At 39.6% G+C, this 23,206-nt stretch overlaps 1 protein-coding gene across 1 annotated transcript in view; it reads left to right on the forward strand.

The window, feature by feature from the left end:
• The window catches only part of SHCBP1L (SHC binding and spindle associated 1 like), a 45,070-nt gene that overhangs the window by 2,614 nt on the left and 19,250 nt on the right, over nt 1-23,206 (forward strand). Inside the window, exons 2-5 of the mRNA XM_003410852.4 lie at nt 38-187; nt 16,657-16,871; nt 17,694-17,780; nt 17,853-18,071. Of these exons, the coding sequence (XP_003410900.1) occupies nt 38-187; nt 16,657-16,871; nt 17,694-17,780; nt 17,853-18,071 (671 nt within the window). The remainder of the gene's footprint in view (nt 1-37; nt 188-16,656; nt 16,872-17,693; nt 17,781-17,852; nt 18,072-23,206) is intronic.

Below are 23,206 nucleotides of genomic sequence, written 5' to 3' on the forward strand. Positions count from 1 at the left end.
ATAGTTTTATATATTTAGATGTTTGTTTATTCGCCAGGCGGAAGACGCTGATGGAGCTATGAGTAAATACCTATCCGAAAAATTAAAGTTGAAAGACAAATGGCTTGGAGTCTGGAGGACGAATCCTGAATTGTTCTTTGTGACATACGAAGAAGCTTCTATCCCTTTTGTTGGCATACTGGTGGAGGTAAATCATTTTTACCTGATCTTTATTCTTTGAATGAAATTATCAGCTCTTTTTTTTTTAAGACTATAAAATATGACCTTATTAAGCTTGAGGCTTTGATACTTATACATGGCTTGACAAAAACTTACCTCTATTTTAAATTTCTAAGCAAATTAAGAGAGTAAAAAGAAAGTAAGTGGGGAATATTAGCACCCATTTACACGTAGTTATCATGTAACAGCAGTATCAGACAACATGTGACAGCAGCATCAGACATTTATTAGCCTAGTTGCAATTGCCAAAATAGCTTAAAAGTAACAAAAGTGCATTTCTTGAAATATTAGTAATTTAGGCCTTAACAAACCTGGGCGATTTCCCTCTATTTCCTTTCAATCTTCAATTATCTGAGTTATGAAGTTTAGTTAATTCATATTAGAAAAGAAAAAGAAATTCATCAGAAAACTATTGATAAAACCTGAATTTTTTTCCTTTGAAAATTACCCTTTTAGTATAATACATCAGCTTCCAAGCCTTCATCTGATATGATTTTGCTTTTTAGATTTGTAGGTTAAATACTGTGGCGTATTTGATGTCTTAGGTTGGGCTCTCTAGAGAAGGAAGACCAGTGAAGCAGAGAGAGAGAGAGAGAGATTTATCTCAAGAAAATGGCTCACACATTTGTAGAGGCTGGCAAGTTCCAAGACTGTGGGTTAGGCATTGGTCTGGAGGCTTCTCCTGACTTGTGCAGCTGCAGGGGCTGACGGATCCAAGATTAGCAGGTCAGACGGCAGGCTGCTAGCTCACAGGCTATGCAAAAAAAAAAAAAAAAAAAAAAAACCCATTGCCATTGAGCCAATTCCAACTCATAGTGACCCTATAGGACAGAGTAGAACTGCCCCATAGAGTTTCCAAGTAGTACGTGGTGGATTCAAACTGCTGATCTTTTGGTCAGCAGCCGTAGCACTTAACCACTACACCACCAGGGTTTCCCTCATGGGCTATGGAGGCTGATAAATCCAAAATCAGCAGGCAGTACAGCAGGCCACTGGCTAAAGTCCCAAGAACCGGAGGTCAGATGATGAGCTGGATGCAGGATACAGAGCAAACAAGTGAGCTTTGCTAGGACATCCATATCTATATTGGCTGTAGGTCACACCCCCAAGGAAACTCCCCTTGCAACTGACTGGCTGATCACATCAGATCACATCATGGAGGATGACTACATCATTACATAACTGCCAAACTATATCATTACATAGCTGCCAAACTTCATCATTATGTAACTGCAAAACCACTGAGAATCATGGCCCAGCCAAGGTGACACACAACCTTAACCAGCACATTTGATATAAGTTTGATTCCTTTAAATGTCAATTATCTTTGTATAGAAATTAATCTTTATAATTACAAACCGTACCCCTGCCTCAGGTGGATATCTCAAATCTGTCGTTTTGGTCACAAGAAAAATTTGTGTTTAGAACTCATTACATATTACTTGAAAACAAATAAAAAATACATGTTCTATGGAAAAATATTACCACCTGCCTGTCAGTTTGTCATACTGTGGTGGCTTTTATGTTGCTTTGATGCTGGAAGCTATATTACTAGTATTTCAAATACCAGCAGGTCACCCATGGTGGACAGGTTTCAGTGAACCTTCCAAACTAAGACAGACCAGGAAGAAAGGCCTGGTGATCTACTTCTGATAATTAGCCAGTGAGAACCCTGTGGATCACAGCAGAATATTATCCAACTGGACTCAAACATACCAATGATCATGAGGATGGCACAGCATTAGGCAACGTTTCATTCTGTTGTACTTGGGGTTACCATGAGTCAGAGCTGACGCAATGGTGGCTGACAACAATGGAAAAGTAAGTGACATCTTTACAGCTGAAGAACAGTATATTTTCAATCATAGAGACCACGAAGGAATATAAAAGTCTTTGAATTAGTTGATTTTTCAATGATGCTCTATTTTTAGTATTTCCTGGAGGTTTGCTCATAGCTTTTGCCTGGAATTTTCATAGCTTCCTCGGGATAAAATAAGAGGAGGTGGACCATATCAGTGGTTTTAACTTTTTTTTGTTTTTAGCAGTATAAGTTGTTTTGTTTTGTTTTTTTCCAATCAAGTTTTATGTGGAAGCCCAGCATAACACATCAAAACCACACTAAGTCATGTTAAAGTACCAGGCCTGCCTTGGTATACTGTAGAAGAAGGTATCCAAAGCCTTAGGGAAACTGGCATGTTAGAGTGGATTTATCAGGTTAGACCCACAGACCCACACATGGAGTACCCAGAGTACACAGCTTTTAGCACACGGTGAGGAATAAATTTGTGAAGGTAGCCCCAGCATCCTTGAAGACTGCTGTGATTGCTATTTTATGTAAGTCAGATTTGACAGTGGGAACTGCCCTAACTGAATGAAGACACCTAACTACAATGGGCTGATTGGACCCTATGTTGGTAGGGGCCAAGTGGTGGCACTCAACAAAGACAGAGTAGGCATAGTTACTGTATTGGACAGCAGAGTCGAAGCAGTAATCAAAACAGTCTGACTGGTGTGGGCTTATGCCACTGGCTTCTTAGTCATGGTGTCCCTAGGAGTGAACCCATTGCCACCAAGTCAATTCTGACTCATAGTGACCTTATAGGACAGAGTAGAACTGCCCCATAGGGTTTCCAAGGAGTGGCTGGTGGGTTTGAACTGCCAACCTTTTGGTTAGCAGCCAAACTCTTAACTACTACACCACCAGGGCCCCTCCAGGAGTGAAATAGATGGGAAATCTATTAAATATTTACTTGGTCTGTACAAGCAGAAGAATTCTAGGTCATGTGAACAGCAGTTTAATGTGAAAAGCAAGAAGAGGAAGTCATGGCCCCTCAATCAATCCCTAGACTTGAGCCAGTCTTGAATGAAGGGGTGGCTAGGTCCCCTTGAGGAAGGACCCCACTCCATTGCCAAAAATTTACACTGCTGCTCTTTCTTCTTGTCTTCTCCAAAGGGATAAACAGTTTTTTATGAGAGTGACTGCTCACTGGGAAAAAAGAAATAGACTTTTTGGGAATTACTGGACACTGGGTCTGTACCGACACTAATTCCAGAAGACCCAAAAACGTTACTGTAGCCCACCAATCAGTGTAGGGGTGTATGGAGGTCAGGTTATTACTGCAATCTTAACTCAGGTCCATCTTACAGTAGGTCCCTGAACCCATTTCTGTAGTGATTTCCCCAATTCCAGAATGTGTAATAGGAATAGACATACTCAGCAACTGGCAGAACCCCCACATTAGATCCTTGATGTATGGAGTAAGGGCTATTATGGTAGGAAAAGCCAAGTGGAAGCCATTAGAACTGCCCCTACCTAGGAAAATAGTAAACAAAAAACAATACTATGTTCCTGGAGGAATTGCAGGGATTGGTGCCACCATCAAGGACTTGAAGGATGCAGGGGTAGTGATTCCCACCACATCCACATTCAACTTGCCTATTTGGCCTGTGCAAAAAACAGATGGATCTTGGAGAATGATAGTGGATTATTGTAAACTTAACCAGGTAGTGACTCCAATTGCAGCTGCTGTTCCATATGTGGTTTCATTGCTTGAGCAAATTAATACATCTCCTGATACCTGGTATGTGGCTATTGATCTGGCTAATGCTTTTTTCTCAGTTCCAATTTCAAAGGAACACCAAAAGCAGTTTGCCTTCAGCTGGCCAGGGCAGCAATACACCTTCACTATCCTACCTCAGAGGTATATCAACTCTTCAGCCTGTCTTCGTCATCTAGTGCTGCTATAACAGAAACACCACAAGTTGATGGCTTTAACAAAGAGAAGTTTATTTCCTCTCAGTAAAGTAGGCTAAAAGTCCAAATTCAGGGCATCAGCTCCAGGGGAAGTTTTCTCTCTCTGTCAGCCTTCTCATCAATCTTCCCCTGGACTAGGAGCTTCTCCACACAGGACCCCAGGTCCAGAGGATGTACATGCTCCTGGCACTGTTTTCTTGGTGGTATGAGGTACCCCCCGTCTGCTTGCTTCCCTGTCTTTTTTATCTCTTGAGAGATAAAAAGGTAGTGCAGGCCACACCCCAGGGAAACTCCCTTTACATTGGATTAGGGATGTGAACTGTGTAAGGGTGGTGTTACAACCCCACCATAATCCTCTTTAACATAAAATTACAATCACAGAATGGAGGACAACCACACAATACTGGGAATCATGGCCTAACCAAGTCGACACATATTTATGGAGGACACAGTTCAATCCATGACAAACCCTATTTAGTTCACAGGGATCTTGATTAACTTTCCCTCCCACAAGACGTCACACTGATCCACTACATTGATGACATTATGCTGATTGGATCTAGTAAGGAAGAAGTATCAATGATTCTAGAGTTACTGATAAGACATTTGTGTGCTAAACTGTGGGAAATTAATCTGACAAAATTTCAGTTGCCTTCCACCCCAGTGAAATTTCTAGGAGTTTAATGGTGTGGGGGATGTCAAGATATACCTTCTAAAGTGAAGGATAAGTTGTTGCATCTGGCTCCTCCTACAACTAAAAAAAAGGCACAACACCTACCTAGCGGGCCTCTTAGGATTTTGGGGCAACACATCCCTCATTTCGGTGTGCCACTCTGGCCTATTCATCAAGTGACTCAAAAAGTTGCTAGTTTTAGCCTGGTACTGGTACAACAACAGATGCATAGACCAATGGAACAGAGCTAAGAATCCAGACATAAATCCATCCTCATATGGATAGTTATCCGACAAAGGCCCGAAGTCAGTTAAATGGGGAAAAGATAGTCTGTTTAACAAACAGTGCTGGCATAACTGGATATCCATCTGCAAAAAAATGAAACAAGACCCATACCTCATACCATGCACAAAAACGAACTCAAAATGGATCAAAGACCTAAATATAAAATCTAAAACGATAAAGATCATGGAAGAAAAAATAGGGACAATGCTAGGAGCCCTAATACATGGCATAAACAGTATACAAAACATTACTAACAATGCAGAAGAGAAACTAGATAACTGGGAGCTCCTAAAAATCAAACACCTATGCTCATCCAAAGACTTCACCAAAAGAGTAAAAAGATTACCTAGAGATTGGGAAAAAGTTTTTAGCTATGACATTTCCAGTCAGCATCTGATCTCTAAAATCTACATGATACTGTAAAAACTGAACAACAAAAAGACAAATAACCCAATTAAAAAAGTGGGCAAAGGATGAGGAAATGTTCACGATCATTAGCCATTAGACAAATGCAAATCAAACCTACAATGAGACTCCATCTCACTCCAACAAGACTGGCATTAATCCAAAAAACACAAAATAATAAATGTTGGAGAGGTTGTGGGGAGACTGGAACACTTATACACTGCTGGTGGGAATGTCAAATGGTACAACCACTTTGGAAATGGATTTGGTGTTTCCTTAAAAAACTAGAAATAGAATTACCATACGATCCAGCAATCCCACTCCTTGGAATATGTCCTAAAGAAATAAGAGCCTTTACACGAACAGATATATGCACACCCATGTTCATTGCAGCATTGTTTACAATAGCAAAAAGATGGAAGCAACCAAGGTGCTGGGTGAATGGATAAATTATGGTATATTCACACAAGCAAATACTACCCATCGATAAAGAACAATGACGAATCTGTGAAACATTTCATAACATGGAGGAATCTGTAAGGCATTATGCTGAGTGAAATTAGTCAGTTGCAAAAGGACAAATATTGTATAAGACCACTATTATAATAACTGGAGAAATAGTTTAAACAGAGAAGAAAATATTCTTTGATGGTTACGAGAGGGGGGTAGGGAGGGAGGGAAGGAGAGGGGTTTTCACTAATTAGATAGATAGTAGATAAGAATTATTTTAGGTGAAGGGAAAGAACACAATACAGGCAAAGTCAGCACAACTGGACTAAACCAAAAGCAAAGAAGTTTCCTGAATAAACTGAAGGCTTCGAAGGCCAGTGTAGCAGGGGTGGGGGTTTGGGGACCATGGTTTCAGGGGACATCTAAGTCAATTGGCATAATAAAATCTATGTAGAACACATTCTGCATCCCACTTTGGAGAGTGGCGTCTGGGGTCTTAAACACTAGCAAGTGGCCATCTAAGATGCATCAGTTGGTCTCAACCCACCTGGAGCAAAGGAGAATGAAGAACACCAAAGACACAAGGTAATTATGAGCCCAAGAGAAAGAAAGGACCACATAAACCAGAGACTACGTCATCCTGAGTCCAGAAGAACTAGATGGTGCCCACCTACAACCGATGACTGCCCTGACAGGGAACACAACAGAGAACCTCTGAGGGAGCAGGAGAGCAGTGGGATGCAGACCCTAAATTCTCGTAAGAAGACCAGACTTAATGGTCTGACTGAGACTAGAAGAACTCTGGAGGTCATGGTCCCCAGACCTTCTGTTAGCCCAAGACAGGAACCATTCCCAAAGCCAACTCTTCAGACGGGTATTGGACTGGACTATGGGATAGACAATGTTACTGGTGAAGAATGAGCTTCTCGGATCAAGTGGACACATGAGACTGTGTTGGCATCTCCTGCCTGGAGGGGAGATGAGAGGGAAGAGGGGGTCAGAAGCTGGCCAAATGGACACGAAAATAGAAAGTGGAGGGGAGGAGTGTGCTGTCTCATTAGGGGGAGAGCAATTAGTATATAGCAAGGTGTATATAAATTTTTGTATGAGAGACTGACTCAATTTGTAAACTTTTACTTAAAGCACAATAAAAATTAAAAAAAAAAAGCTGCTAGTTTTGAGTGGGGCCCAAAACAAGAGAAGGCTCTGCAACAGGCTCAGGCTGCTGTGCAGGCTACTTTGCCACTTGGGCCATGTGATCTGGCTTATCCAATGGTTCTTGAAGTGTCAGTGGCAGATAGAGACACTGTTTGGAGTTGTTAGCAGGTCCCTATTGGTGAATCACAGCGCAGACCCTTAGGATTTTGGAGTAAAACCCTGCCATCCTCTGCAGATAACTAATCTCCTTTTGAGAAACAGTTTTTGGCTTGTTACTGGGTGTCTTAGTCATCTAGTGCCGCTATAACAGAAATACCACAAGTGGATGGTTTTAACAAAGAGAAATTTATTTCCTCACAGTAAAGTAAGCTAAAAGTCCAAATTCAAGGCATCAGCTCCAGGGGAAGGCTTTCTCTCTCTGTTGGCTCCAGAGGAAGGTCCTTGTTATAAATCTTCCCATGGTCAAGGAGTTTCTCAGGCGCAGGGACCCCATGTCCAAAGGACGTGCTCTGTTCCCAGTGCTGCTTTCTTGGTGGTATGAGGTCCCCAACTCTCTGTTTGCTTCCCTTTCCTTTTATCTCTTGAGAGATAAAAGATGGTGGAGGTCACACCCCCACGGAAACTCCCTTTACCCTGGATCAGGGAGGTGACCTGAGTGAGGGTGGTGTTACAATCCCACCCTAATCCTTTTAACATAAAATTACAATCACAAATTGGAGGATAACCACTCAATACTGGGAAGCATGGCCTAACCAAGTTGATACACACATTTTTGGGGGGACATAATTCAATCCTTGACACTGGGCCTTGGTAGAGACTGAACGCTTAACCATGGGCTGCCAAGTTACCATGCAGCCTGAACTGCCCATCATGAACTGGGTGCTGTCTGATACACAGAGCCATAAAGTCGGACATGCACAGCAGCACTCTATCATTTAATGGAAGTGGTATATACGAGATTGGGCTTGAGCAGGACCTGAAAGTACAATTAAGTTGCATGAGGAAGTAGCCCAAATGCCCATGATCTCCACTCCTGTCACATTACCTTTCCTCTCCCAGTACGCAGCTGTGGCCTCATGGGGAGTTCCTTATGATCAGTTGACTGGAGAGAAATCTCATGAAATCGATGACAAGGAGGTATGGGGAAGAGGTATATAGGTAGATCTCTCTGAATGGGCCAAAGAAGTGAAGATAATTGTGTTTCATGTGAATGCTCACCAAAGGGTGACCTTGGCAGAGAATGATTTTAACAACCAAGTGGATAGGATGATGCATTCTATGAAAACCAGTTATCCTCTTTCCCCAGCCACTCCTGTCATTGCCCAGTGGGCTCATGAACAAAGTGGCCATGGTGGCAGGGATGGAGTTATGCATGGGATTAGCAACATGGACTCCCACTCACCAAGGCAGGCCTGGCTACAGCCCCTGCTGAATGCCCAATCTGCCAGCAGCAGAGACAAACACTGAATCCTTGATATGGCACCATTCCTCACAGCAATCAGCCAGCAACCTGGTGGCAATTTGATTACATTGGACTTCTTGCATCATAGAAAGGGCAGTCTTTCATTCTTACTGGAATTGACACTTGCTGTGGATACGGATTTGCCTTCACTGCACACAACACTTTTACTACAACTACCACTGTGGACTCACAGAATGCCTTATTGACCATCATGTCATCCTGCACAACACTGCCTTGGATCAATGGACTCACTTCATAGTTAATGAAGTGCTGCATTTGGCCCATGCTCATGAAGTTCACTGGTCTTACCATGTTCCCCATCATCCTGAAGAACCTGGCTTGATAGAATGATGGAATAGCCTTCTAAAGGCACAATTACAGGGCCAGCTAGGTGGCTGTACTTTGCAGGGTTGGGGCAATGTTCTCCAGGAGGCTGTATGTGCGCTAAACCAGCATCCAGTATGTGGTGCTGTTTCTCCCATAGCCAGGATCCATGGGTCCAGGAATCAAGGGGTGGAAATGGGAGTGGCACCACTCTTTATTATCCCTAGTGACCCACTCACAAAATTTTTGCTTTCTGTCCCTGTGACCCTATGCTCTGTGGGTCTAGAGGGAGGTTCCAAAGCGAAGAATGCTCCCATCTGGAGACACAACACGGATTCCATTGAACTGGAAGTTAAGAATGCCTCTGGCCACTTTGGGCTCTTCATGCCTCTAGATCAACAGGCAAAGAAGGGAGTTACTATATTGGCTAGTGCGAGTGATCCTTGTCTTAGTCATTTAGTGCTGCCCTAACAGAAATACCACAAATGGACGGCTTTAACAAAGAAAAGTTTATTCTCTCACAGTCCAGTAGGCTAGAAGTCCAAATTCAGGGTGCCAGCTCCAGGAGAAGATTTTCTGTCTCTATGGGCTCTGGAGGAAGGTCCTTGTCATCAGTCTTCCTGTGGTCTGGGAGCATCTCAGTGCAGGAACCTCAGGTCCAAAGGATGTGCTCTGCTCCTGGCGCTACTTTCTTGGTGGTATGAGGTCCCCATGTCTCTCCACTCGCTTCTGTCTTTTATATCTCAAAAGAGATTGGCTTAAGACACTATCTAATCTTGTAGACCTCATCAGTATAACTGCAACTAATCCATCTTATTACATCATAGTGATAGGATTTACAACACATAGGGAAATCACATCAGAAGATAGAATGGCAGACAATCTCATACAATCATACAAGGGAATCATAACCTAGCCAAACTGACACATATTTTGGGGGTACACAATTCCATCAGTGACATTCCACCCTTTGGCCCCCAAAAAGTTATGTCCTTGCCACATGTAAAACATATTCACCACATCGTATCATAGCAAAAGTCTTAAATGAACTCCAAGTCCAAAATACAAAAATTCCTCTTCATACATGAAATCTAAAATACAAGTTATCTGCTTCAAAAGTGCAATGGCAGAACAGGCACAAGCTAGACATTTCCATTACAAATGGAAGGAATTTGATGGAAAGAAGGCATAACAGGCACCAAGCAAGTCAACAGAACACATTACATTAGCCCTCAAGGCTTGAAAATAATCCTCTGTTCTCGGAGACAATTTACACAATAGCCTTGCCCTCCAGACTCTAGGTATTGGCCACACTGTCCGGATTCCCAGTAGAGTCCCCTCGGCCCCGGGCTTCAGCAGTGCCTTCCAGGCCCACTGGGACGGCAACTCTGCCACCTCAGCTTTAGGGGCACCATTCCCCAAGTTCATCTGAGTGGCAACTCCACCCTTAGAAACACCAGAGGCCATGGGTCCACCCTTTGAAACCCCAAAGGTCGTGGCCATACCTTTCGAGACTGAGGCAGCTTGGCTTCTTGTGTTCCTTGTCTCTTCAGCTTCTGCTTCCTGGTTTCTTGGCCTCTTGACCTCTCGGCTCTTGGGCCTCATGCCCACATTTGCCCTACCGGGGCAAGTGTTCCAAAGCTCTGTAGCTCCACCAATAAGTGCCTGGAGGCACCCAACTCTGCCAGGAAGCCTCCTGCATATGGGCACTCAGCTTTCTTACTCCATGAGCTGGCAAGTCTAGCTCCACCAGTAAGTGCCTGGATGCACCCTACTCCGCCAGGAAGCCTCCTGTGCACAGGCACTCAGCTCTCTCACTCTGTGAGTTGTCTCCAGCATTGTTTGGCGCTAGTATTCTGGTTCTGCTACTGCCAGTTCTCTGCCACTGCTGCTTCTCTGCTGCTTCCGGTCCTCTATCCATTCAGTTTCAAAACCACTTCCACATTTTAGGTATCTGTTAGAGCAGCACCCCACTCTTGGAACCAAATTCTGTCTTAGTCATCTAGTGCTGCCATAACAGAAATACCACAAGTGGATGGCTTTAACAAGATAAATTTATTTTCACACAAAGACTAGAAATCCAAGTTCAGGGTGTCAGCTCCAGGGGAAGGCTTTCTCTCTCTGTTGGCTCTGGAGGAAGGTCCTTGCCCTCAATCTTTCCCTGATCGAGGAGCTTCTCAGGCACAGGTACCTCAGGTCCAAAGGACATGTTCTGCTCTTGGTGCTTCTTTCTTGGTGGTATGAGGTCCCTAATTCTCTGTTTGTTTCCCTTTCCTTTTTATCTCTTGAGAGATAAAAGGTGGTGCAGGCCACACCCCAGGGAAACTCCCTTACATTGGATCAGGGAGATGACTTGAGTAAGGGTGATTTACACTCCCACCCTCATCCTGTCAACATAAAATTACAATCACAAAATGGAGGACAACCACACAGTACTGGAATCATGGCCTAACCAAGTTGATACACACATTTTTGGGGGGACATAATTCAATGCATGACAATCCTGATTATCAAGGAGAAATCAGGTTCATATTACAAAATGGAAGTAAAGAATAGTATGTCTGGAATACAGGAGATCTCTTAGGGCATCTCTTATACTTCCATGCCCTGTGATTAAAGGCAATGGAAAACTACAGCAACCCAATTCCAACATGACTACCAATAGCTCAGACCCTTCAGGAATGCAGTTTTAGGCCACCCCATCAGGCAAAGAACTAGCTGAGGTGATTGCTGAGGGCAAAGGGAGTAGGGAATGAGTGCTAGAAGAAGGTAGTTCTAAATATCAGTTATGATCATGTGACCAGTTGCAGAAAAGAAGAGTGTAATTGTTATGATTATGTCTTCATTTTTTTTAATACCTCTGTGTGTGTGTATACACACACATATATATAGCAAATATTTTTGTTTTCTTCCCTCCATTATATAAAATATAAAATGAAAACAGGGCTAGTGCATTTTTGGTTGCGCACATGCTAGCTGTATCATGTTAGGTACAAGTGTGAACTTATAATTGTCTTTATTTAGAGATTATGTATAGGTTAAGGAGATGTGTACAGGGGCTAAGCTGACAAAGGGTGGATTCTGATGGTTAATGGTATGTGTCAAGTTGGCTAGGCAATGATTCTCAGTATCATATAGTTATCATACATTTTGTGATCTGATATAACTATCCTACATTTGGTGATCTGATAAAATTACCCTCCATTTTGTGGTCTGATGTAATTATCCCCCATTTTGTGATCTATAAGTAACATAATGTAATCACCTCCATGATGTGATTTGATGTGATCAGCCCATCAATTATAAGGAGAGTTTTCTTGGTGGTTTGGCCTGCATAAAATGTATGGACATTCTGGAAAAGCTTGCTTGCTTGCTCTGGATCCTGCATATGGCTCATCATCATCTGACCTCTGGTTCTTGGGACTTGAGCCAGTGGCCTTTTGTATTGCCTACTGATCTTGGGTTTGTCAGCTTTCATAGTCCCAGAGCCAGTGGCTTGCCATATGACCTGCTGATCTTGAGTTTGTCAGCCACTGCAGCTGTGTGAGTCAGGAGAAGCCTCCAGCCTGACACCTGTCCCATGGACCTGGGACTTGCCAGCCTCTACAACTGCGTGATCCAATTCCTTGAGATAAATCTCTCTCTCTCTATGTACATGTGCTCCACTGGTTTTGCTTCTCTGTGGAACCCAGCCTAAGACAGTTTCTTTTTGTTTTACGTAGGGTCACTATGAGTCAGAGTCGACTCAATAGCACCTATCAACAAGAAAGACAGAACACAACATTTGCCAATTCAATCCTTTTTACATGTACTATTTAGTGATAACAATTACATTAATAATGTTGTGCAACCATTACTGATAATTGTTTCCAAAGTTCCATCACCATGAACAGAAACTCACTGCTTCCTAAACAATGACCCTCCCCTCTAAATTATGGTCGATGTTTGAAGCAAAAATTATGACATTGTCTAATGTGGCTCTCAATGTATGTAGAGGAAATATTTAAGACAGTCAGAAATGGGGGGAGGGTAAATGGACATAAGGAGTGGTAAAGGAACTTGACTCTAACTGGGAAAATGTTAACACCAGTAGATTGGTTAAGTTATATGTATATAATGCAGCCACTAAATAGTTATAAAAAGTGATACACTCAAAATCACTGTAGATAAACCAAAATGGAATTCTAAAAACTGTTCAAGAAACAGATTTCCCACCCCCCCAACTCCACACTCTTGGGTGACTGCTCCCCCTCCAGCCTGACAGATTAGAAGTTAATTTTCTAAAGGGAATAAACCAAAAGGTTCTGGGTTGGGAGGTATGGTTAATAGTAGGAGTATCCCATTGACAGGAAGGGAGTTAAGTGAAAGTTCAGTGGTATTAAATGTTGGGGTCCCCTACCTTCTACTCTCACTTAGCTTGTAGTACATAGTCAGCTAGGCATGTTTCTCCAGGCATAAGAATTGGAAGAGTTTTCTCTGATCAACTCAAAAGAAGAGACTTAAAGATATGGAGTTCCCATAGAAAGAGTCACGGGAGGTTATTCTACAGTGAAGCCCATTGTAGCCTTATTCTACCCATCTATCTACACAGACCTTCCAATCATCTATTTAGTGCAGCAAAAAAATTTGACAGCCAAAGATCACTAGACATTGGAGGAAACTCCAATATAAAAGCAGTTATAGGTTAAGTCAAAATAAGCAAAAAAGAAAATGTTTGAAGGAAACAGAGATGAGTAGTGTGTGTAGAGGAATATATATATTAAACCTATTAATATCTCGGAAAGAAAGTAAGATAAAGCATCCATACAAGAACTGGAAACTATAGGAAAGGAGCATTCGAAGAAAGAGTGCTTGGAAATTAAAAATATGATGGCAGAAATGGAAAATTAAAAAGAATGATTAGACATATCAAAAGACAGAGTAAATCTCCCATAAAGTAGAGCTAAAGGAATAAGAAATGGAATAGAGAAGAGAAGAAAGAAATTAGTGGATCAGATCTGACATCAGGGTTCCAGAGAGAAAGGGGTGAGAACAGAGAGGGAATGTTGGGGTGGAGGGAGTGGAGAAAGGGGACAATTGTCAGATTGTAAACTTTTCCCAGAACCAAAGGACATGAATTCCTAGATTGAAAGGGCCCACTGAGTATCTAGCACCTCATAGTGAAATTTAAGAATCCTAGGGCCAAAGGGAAGATCCATCAAACTTCCAGAGAGGGGGAAGAAAAAGTTAATATAAAAGATTAAGGGGCAGAACAGCATCAGACTTCTCAACCCAACAAAAAAAAACAAACCCGGCGCCATTGACTCTGTTCCAAATCATAGCGACCCTGAAGGACAGAGTAGAACTGGCCCATAGGGTTTCCAAGGAGCGACTGGTGGATTCAAACTGCTGACCTTTTGGTCAGCAGCTGTAGCTGTTAACCACAAGGCCACCAGGGTTTCCAAAATGTTAAAAGGTGAAGCAAAACACATTTTCCAAACTTTTATGTGATATCTTAACCTAGAATTCTATACCCAGTCGCACTATCAATTAAGTATAAAAGCAGAAAAAAAGACATTTTCAAATATGTATGGTCTCAAAAATTATGTCCAGTGAACACTTTTTAAGGGAGTTAATGGATGTCTTCAGCCAAGGGAGTAAATCAAGAAACTTGAAGACATCGGATGCAAAATACAGAAAAGCCAATATAAGAGAAAAGTAAAGAAAATTCCCTGGATGACAGTGAACAGATAACAGCTACGTATGTAGCAGGCTTAGAGAGTCAGTTCAAATTTGAACTAGTCAGAGAACCCTGGAAAAGATTGCTTCAAAAACTATGAAACTGATACAGTAAGTCCCTGGGTTATGAACGTCTGCCTTACGGGACAACTTGTGCTTGCCCTTTAATGTTAAGTAAACTTGCCGTCATTTTGAAACCCCTGAACCAACCCCTATCACAACAAATTCTTCATCACAATTACTTCACTTGCTGCACTTGCAGCTTTTAAATCATTGAAAAGGCTTCGAGCCTCTTCTTGCACTAAAATAAGGCTAAATAAGAATCGTGTGCATCTGTTCTGACTTACTTATAAATTCTTAAAGATACGTTTAGGAACGGATCTCACTCGTAACACAGGGACTGCCTGTATTTCATTTCAAAAACAACCTATTGTGTTTGAATATATAGAAAGGAGATTTATACAACTTAGGTGATTTGGGGTTAAATCAACGAAAGGCACATAGAAAAAATGAAGCAAATGAAAACTAATACAATTACTAACACCAGGGAAAACAAAACTGCATGCAGGAAAGGAAAATTAGTAAGTTTAAATTATATGGCTCACCTGCGAATAGTATTTTCAACCGTATTAAGGTAAATATAAATGAGTACTAAAATATAGCCATATTGGTGGATGGAGGGACAGGAAAGTGATGGTGTATGTGATGAGCATGGGGGTAAATGAAAGAGACAGCTGAATTCTCATCTTTCAGAATGGGGAGTCAATATATAATGCCAAAAACTAAAACAAAACTACAAATAGCAATATAAGCATGTTATTTAAAGATACGGAGATAAATGTCAAAAAAATTAAAATTGGGTGCCTCCGGGTTTGGGTCCGAGGTCTAGGAAATAGAAGGTGGTGGGAAGCTGTCAAAGAATTCTATTTTTCATAAAAACTGGGCACATCTATTTAATTCTAAACTATATTCATGTATAAAACTGATTTAAAAAATCAGAACTAAATCTTTTAAAATATAAGGCTCAATATCAAATTTTATACCTACTTTTTGGGAATATATTTGCTCTGTCACACATATGGATCATATATTATCTTCAAACACCCAGTTTTAAATTGTTACTGTATTTGGCTAGTTGTTTTTTTTTCTGTCCCAGAAGTCCCTAGGTGGAACAAATGGTTAAGCACTCGGCTGCTAACCAAAAGGTTGGTGCTTCCGCCCAGAGGGCTTTGGAAGAAAGGCCTGACAATCTACTTCTGAAAAGTCACCCACTGAAAACCCTATGCAGCACAGTTCTACTTTGACCCATATGGGGTCACCGTGAGTCAGAACCGACTCGATGGCAGCTGGTGTTTGTTCATTTTAAACTGTTTTGAAGAATAGAATTAGTATTTGATTGATTATAAAATTTGTATTTTAAAGTTTGGTTGGTGATTTGAAGATATTTCCTATATTTTAAATGATTATTGTCATATATTTGATGATATAACATCCTGCTATTTGAAATGTGTGTTTCTTTACTTGACTATACCTAAAAATAATGTTGAAGCACATGTACTTGAATTTTTCAAAATTGTTTACTGGTAGAGATAAGTTTGTGTTAATATTTAATATAGTTTGTTAAAATTTAAAGACACTGAGGACTTCAGAGTCGTTGGTTTTCAAACACTACATTCAGAGAAGTGCTGGAGGTTATCACTGTACTGTGGTGAAATGAGACGAACGAACACAGCAGAGTCTGTCATTTATGAAGCTAAATTTATTCCACTTAAGGAGTTTATTCTTTGATTATGTCCTTTCTACTTTTTTGATATTGAATAGTTTTTCTTTTGCAAATGATATAATATGGATAGTAGTTTTATTTGGTTTTTAAACATACTTTTGTGGCAAAATTAGTCCAGGGTTTTTTGTTTGTTTTTTTTTTTTTAATATTACTAGCCTATGAAATCCAAAGTTTTGGCAATTCAGAAATAAAAAAATGAAGGAGATATGAAATTCCTCTCTTGAAACTTAAAAACTAATGGGTTTAAGAAGTAAGGTTTAAAAAGTAAGGTTATTTATATTGATCTGTAATTATTCTGTGTGTTTATTGTTAGAGAAGTAATAAAAATGTTAAAGAAGAAAGCTTATAATTAGCCCATATACAAAAAAGAAATCATTGCGATTTACTTTGATTTGTAATTACATATCTTATAATATTTACCTTAGGTAACTTGTAAACCACACCAAAGCTCATCATCTTGTTTCAAAGTTACCGTTTCTGTTGCTGAGCCCTTTTCTTCCAACATTGCAAATATTCCAAGGGGTTTGGTTAATGAGATCTTGGAAGAAGCGGAGCACAGCGTACCTCTCTTGGAAGTGTATCCTGTCGAAGATCAAGATTCTGATACACGTGACATTGCTCTGGCCTTGGAAGTTGTGAGGTATGAGGGCTTGTTACTTCTGAAAGTTAAAATTATATTCAAAAAGTTAACATAATATTGTAAGCCTTCCTCATATAAGCACTTTATATTTATTGCTCTAATTTTATTCACTGCTGGATTCAATTTGTCCATTTTTAATTAATATATTTTACTTGTAACTCTCTTTTAACTAAAACTTTTTTTGCAGAAGTGTTATATATGGGCAGTGAAAAGTTTGCCATTGTTCTTGCATTTTATAAAAATTGAATTAAAACATTTTGTAGATAAAAAAATTTTAGAGATAGGTAACATTAAATTATGTCCATATTTAAGCACTTTAAATATATTTGACTTCATTTTGTATAGTTAAGTGCATTACAAATCATAGATGTCATCATTCATATTATGATGGTTCTTACAAGTTGATACAGTTTGAGAGAAGCTATCCATAAACGAAAAACAGATTTTTTTTTAATGTGTTTTTGTTTCTCTAATGCTTCCCCTCCCAAATTTTTTTATTATACCTTGAGTAAGATTTCTTTGGTGAACGAAATCATAGCCAAAATCTATGAAATTTGAAACTCGATTTTACAATCCTTCTTTAAGGAATATCTTAGCTGCAGTAATACCCTAAAATAGAATGCAGATCATCTAATTTTTTAAGTTTTACCTTTTATTGTTAGCTCATTGGTAAGTCATTTAAAAAAATTTTTTAAGAATTAAGATTTATGTAGAGAATTCTGACATCAGAATGTCTTTTTAATTCTAAACATGGTAGTGACTATTTGGTATCTATCATCTTAATTTGTTTTATCTTAGGTTTTTTTATGACTTTCTTTTTAGGTTTTTTTATGACTTTCTTTGGAGAGACTGGGATGATGAAGAAAGTTGTGAGAATTATACTGCTTTGATTGAAGAAAGAATTAATTTGTAAGTATAGTTTAGAAAATTATTCAGCACATTATAGAAGATAAGCATTATAATTATATTGATACTTTTCAGGTGGTGCGATATACAGGATGGAACAATACCTGGTCCTATTGCACAACGTTTTAAAAAAACTTTGGAGAAGTATAAAAACAAGCGTGTTGAGCTCATCGAGTATCAGAGCAATATTAAAGAAGATCCATCTGCAGCAGAGGCTGTCGAATGTTGGAAAAAATACTATGAGATAGTAATGCTGTGTGGATTATTGAAAATGTGGGAAGATTTACGCCTTCGGTAATTGCTCTATTTTAAATGGAACCAAAATTTTACACGGTCATTCTTTTTTTCATATCACTTAACTTGTTATATATGTTACCCTGATTAAGATAGACTATAAAATTAAATGTCTAATTTATGTCTAAAAAAGAAATTATCAATATTGGAAAATTATTTAATATTAGCTGAATTCACTGGAATCATTGTTTTCTGGGAGGAGGGGCAAGGACTTCATAAATCCAGTCATTTCTTTATGTTTCATCTTTGCCTTCTTGACCCTGACCAAACCATCTGAGAAGAGGAGGTAGCCTAAGTCTCCACAGATAATATGTGAAGTAAATAAGAGAAAGTTGCCTAATTTGGCTGCCTCATAATTTCAGCTTTTCTAACCAACATATTGATAGCTTGGTGTTGATGCTAAATAATGTAGATGTAACCAGCATAATTCTCCAGAATACCTCAAAATGTATTAAAATATTTTTACATTACCGTGCAGTGAAGAGAAGTATATATTTCTGTCTTTGTTCTATGTATGGAGAAGCAGGGATTCTAGCTCATGGTTCCAAACTTCACGGAAAATCCTGAATGGAGCCAAAGGACTTCTGACTGTTTTATATTAAGTTATTCAATTCCTTCTCTTGTGCACCACCCTTACTTGTTCTGCCCTTATTAATTCTGAGCTCTTTTTTACTCACCTAATAATTAGCTCTCAGCCTAAATCTTTTCTTTTCCCCCAAATGTGACCTGTTTTCTAAATCATAAGAGTCCCATCCTTGTGCCTGTTTTTGATGCTTTGCTGTTATTGGGACATCTGTATAATAAAGCCTTGGAATTACTTTGGAAAACCAGCATAGATAAAATTATGAAGCCCTCTTATTTAGAAATCAATAGACGTAAGTATAGTTATGTTGGATGTGTTGAATTTGAATACAAGTTACTATCGCTAGTAACATATACGGTTCTCTCGTCTTAAAGAAACACTGAGAGCTCATTTCCAGGAATGATGGAATGAACTGATTGAGCAAACCTTTTTAAAAGATAACAATTATAAAACTTGGACAAAATATATTAAAAATACCCAACTTATTAAAAATACTATCAAGTGTCCAAAGCAGGCAGCAACCAGAAAAGGGTTTATCCATGAAAGGTGGCAACTGGAATGGGTGAAAAATGAGAATCTGTGGTTTTTTTTTGTCTGAGAGTGCTCCCCAATTTTCAGCACTATGGCAGCAAAAAAAATTGCCGTCTACTGTTTCAAGGTGACAAAGGGCAGAGTTTAGGGCTGGCAAAGCAGTTAGAAATTTAGGGGGGATATCCCAAAAGTAAGAGAAGTACAAAAAAGATTGAAATCCAAAATTTGAGCATACACTGCCCAAATCCTTGGTTGACCACTAAACTGCTGACATGGGAGACAGGCAATCACGCCAAAAAAGGAACAGCTGGAGGTTGAGAGAACTGAGCAGAGATGTCAGCTGCTACATACCTCAAGGGAAACAGTTTTCAGTTTTAAGCCAGACAAGTTAACTGCCTGCAAGAAAACTAACAACCCTCAGAAGAACATAACAGAATCCAGAGTTGCTAGAGCATACTGTCCAAAACACCCAGTTTTCAATCAAAAATAATTCCAAACCAAAACCCAGTGCCATCGAGTTGATTCTGACTCATAGCGACCCTATTGTTGTTGTTGTTAGGCGCCGTCGAGTCAGTTCTGATTCATAGCGACCCTATGCACAACAGAACGAAACACTGCCCAGTCCTGCGCCATCCTTACAATCGTTATGCTTGAGCCCATTCTCCAGAGACTGAAACCTGCTGACAACATGTCCAAAGTATGTAAGACGCAGTCTCACCATCCTTGCTTCTAAGGAGCATTCTGGTTGTACTTCTTCCAAGAGAGATTTATTCTTTCTTCTGGCAGTCCGTGGTATATTCAACATTCTTTGCCAACACCACAATTCAAAGGCATCAGTTCTTCCTTATTCATTGTCCAGCTTTCACATGCATATGATGTGATTGAAAATACCATAGCTTGGGTCAGGCGCACCTGTCTTCAAGGTGACATCTTTGCTCTTCAACACTTTAAAGAGGTCCTTTGCAGCAGATTTACCCAATGCAATACGTCTTTTGATTTCTTGACTGCTGCTTCCATGGCTGTTGATTGTGGATCCAAATGAAATCTTTGACAACTTCAATCTTTTCTCCATTTATCATGATGTTGCTTATTGGCCCAGTTGTGAGGATTTTGTTTTCTTTATGTTGAGGTGCAATCCATACTGTAGCGACCCTACGTAATAGACATACAAAAAAGAAAACAAGCAAACAAACAGAAAAATTAGATCCATATTCAGGAAAAAGGGTAGTTGATAGAAACTGACTCATAGTGGGCTGAGATATTGGATTTATCAAACAACGGCTTCAAAGCAGCTATTACAAATATGTTCAAATAATTAAAAGAAAACATGATTATATAATTAAAGAAAAATATGGTCTTAATGAATGCACAGATAGGGAATCTTAACAGAGAAATGGAACTAAAAAAAGACCCAAGGATGCCTGGTTTCACCTCCGACAAGAGCTTGTAATTCATCACCCTCATTCTTACAACAAGAAAAAGGCTTAACATATTGAAAACAATGTTTCTTGGACCCACTGGAGAATTGAGGTTGTAGGGAAAACCCAGAAATTTGGAGAGAGAGCAAATTCGGAGAGTCACAGCTGAGATATGCTTACCTGGACCAGAAGCCACTGAAGCCATAAAGTGGGAACACTTAAATGACAATTTTGATAAATTGCTGAAGGCTCAGTGTGGACTAGTATGAGACTGGGAAATTCCCTAGTCTTAGAGAGGCCCCACACCTTTTTACTCCCGGGAACCCCACCAGATTCTCAAGTGAAGAATCAAGAAAGATACCATTGTGGCTCTGGCAGAGGCGAGGAAAATAACCTTTGTGAAATACATCCAGAACATTCTCTAAAACAAAAGTTTACTCTCCAGGGTAAAAGACTTTATTAGAGCCCTATCCCACCTGGGGGAAGGGAATTTCCCCAACCCTTAGCTCCCTCTCACCTTCTTGCCTCACCTTAAAGGTAAGAGCTGGGGGAAGAGCTAAGAAACACTTGTCAAGTTCCCTGCCCAGGGATACAGGCCCAGTATAAGATTTAGTCATAACATTATGAGAAATTTCTCCTCTCCCACACCTTACTACCATACCAACAGGACTTCAATATAGTAACAGTTGAGAGCTAAAAGAGCTGCAATTCTATATCAACTGAAATTATCCTTCAAAAATGAAGAAGACCTACTAAGACAGGCAAAAACTGTGAAAATTTATCACCAGCAGACCTGGCTTCAAGAAAGGTTAAAAGAGATTCTTTAGGGAGAAGAATAGTGGTTAAGGTAAAAAAACTCAGATCTGCATAAAGAAGGGAAGATGGTTAGAGAAGGAATAAATGAAAGTTACAAAATCTTATTTTCCTTTACCTAAGATATAACTGTTTAATAGTAACAATGTATTGCATGGTTATAGCACATGGATAAGTGAAATAAATGACAGCAATGTCATAAGGGACAGGCAGTAGGAATTAGGAATTGTCTGTTATAAGGCATCTGTACTACACATGAACTAGTATAGTGTTATTTGAACACGGACTTAAGTTAGTTAAAAATGTATATTGCAAACCTGGCTAGGGAAAACATGAAAAATATTTTAAAAGATGTATAATTGATATAAAGAGAGGAGATAAGATGGGATCATAAAATGCCCAATTAAAACCAGAGGCAGAAAAAGAGGGAAAAAGAAGAAACAAATGCAACAAATAGAAAACAGTTATAAGTTTGGTAGATATTGATCCAACTATATCAATAAAAAAAAATAGTCACTTTAAATGTTAATGATCTAAATACTCAAGTCAAAAGGCAGAGATTGTCAGAATGGATTAAAAAACAAAACAAGACTCAAATATTTATCATCTACAAGAAATCTGGTTTAAATATAAAAACCCAGATCCTAGACAGGCTCACACAAATATAGTCAACTGATCTTTCACAAAGAAGCAAAGGAAATTAAATTGAGAAAAGATACTCCTTTCAACAAATGTGCTGGAACAATTGGTCATCAAATAAAAAAACAGTTACCTAGATACAGATCTTACACCTTTCACAAAAATTAATTCAAAATGGTTCATAGACTTAAACATACAGTGCAAAACCATAAAGCTTCTAGAATAAAACAGAATAAAATCTAGGTGCTTTGGGTTTGGCGTTGAGCTTTTAGACACAGCACCAAAAGCATGATCCATGAAAGAAAAAAATTGAGAAGTTGGATTTCTTTAAAGATGTCTGCTCTGTGAAAGACACTGCTAAGAGAATAAGACAAGCCGCAGACTAGGAGGAAAGATTTGCAACACATACACCTGATAAAGGTCTTGTAGCCGAAAAATGCAAAGAACTCTTAAAATTCAACCATAAGAAAACAAATAATTTTTTTAAAAAGTGGCAAAACATCTGAACAGACATCTCACCAAGGAATATATGCAGATGGCAAATAAGCATATGAAAAATACTCAACATCATTTGTCACTAACCAACCACCAGTTGCCACTGAGTCAATTTTGACTCATGGTGACTCTGTGTGGAGAGTACAACTGTGCTCCATAGGGTTTTCAAAGCTGTGACCTTTCAGAACCAGATTGCCAAGGCTTTCTTCTGAGGTGCCTCTGGCTAGGTTTGAATCACCAACCTTTCAGTTAGTCATCGAGCACTTAACCATTGGCACCATCCAGCGATTCCTCGTCTGTCATTAAAAAACCCAAACCCATTGCCACTGAGTTGATTCCGACCCATAGCAACCCTATATAGGGATTCCAAGGCTATAAATCTTTAGAGAAGCAGACTGCTACATCTTTCTGCCACGGAACGACTGGTGGGTTTGAACCACTGACTGACCTTTTGGTTACTGAGTGCTTAACCACTGTACCGCCAGGGCTCCTTTGTCATTAGGGGATTGCAAATTAAAACAACGATGAAATACCACTACACACATTAAAAAAAAAAAAAAAACCACACACACATTAGAATGGCTAAAATCTAAAAAACTGAAAATACAACGGCTGGTGAGGATGCAAAGCAAAAGGAAGCCTCATTCATTGCTGAT

Source organism: Loxodonta africana, chromosome 25 (genome assembly GCF_030014295.1).
Source record: "Loxodonta africana isolate mLoxAfr1 chromosome 25, mLoxAfr1.hap2, whole genome shotgun sequence".
NCBI classification, from domain to species: domain Eukaryota; kingdom Metazoa; phylum Chordata; class Mammalia; order Proboscidea; family Elephantidae; genus Loxodonta; species Loxodonta africana.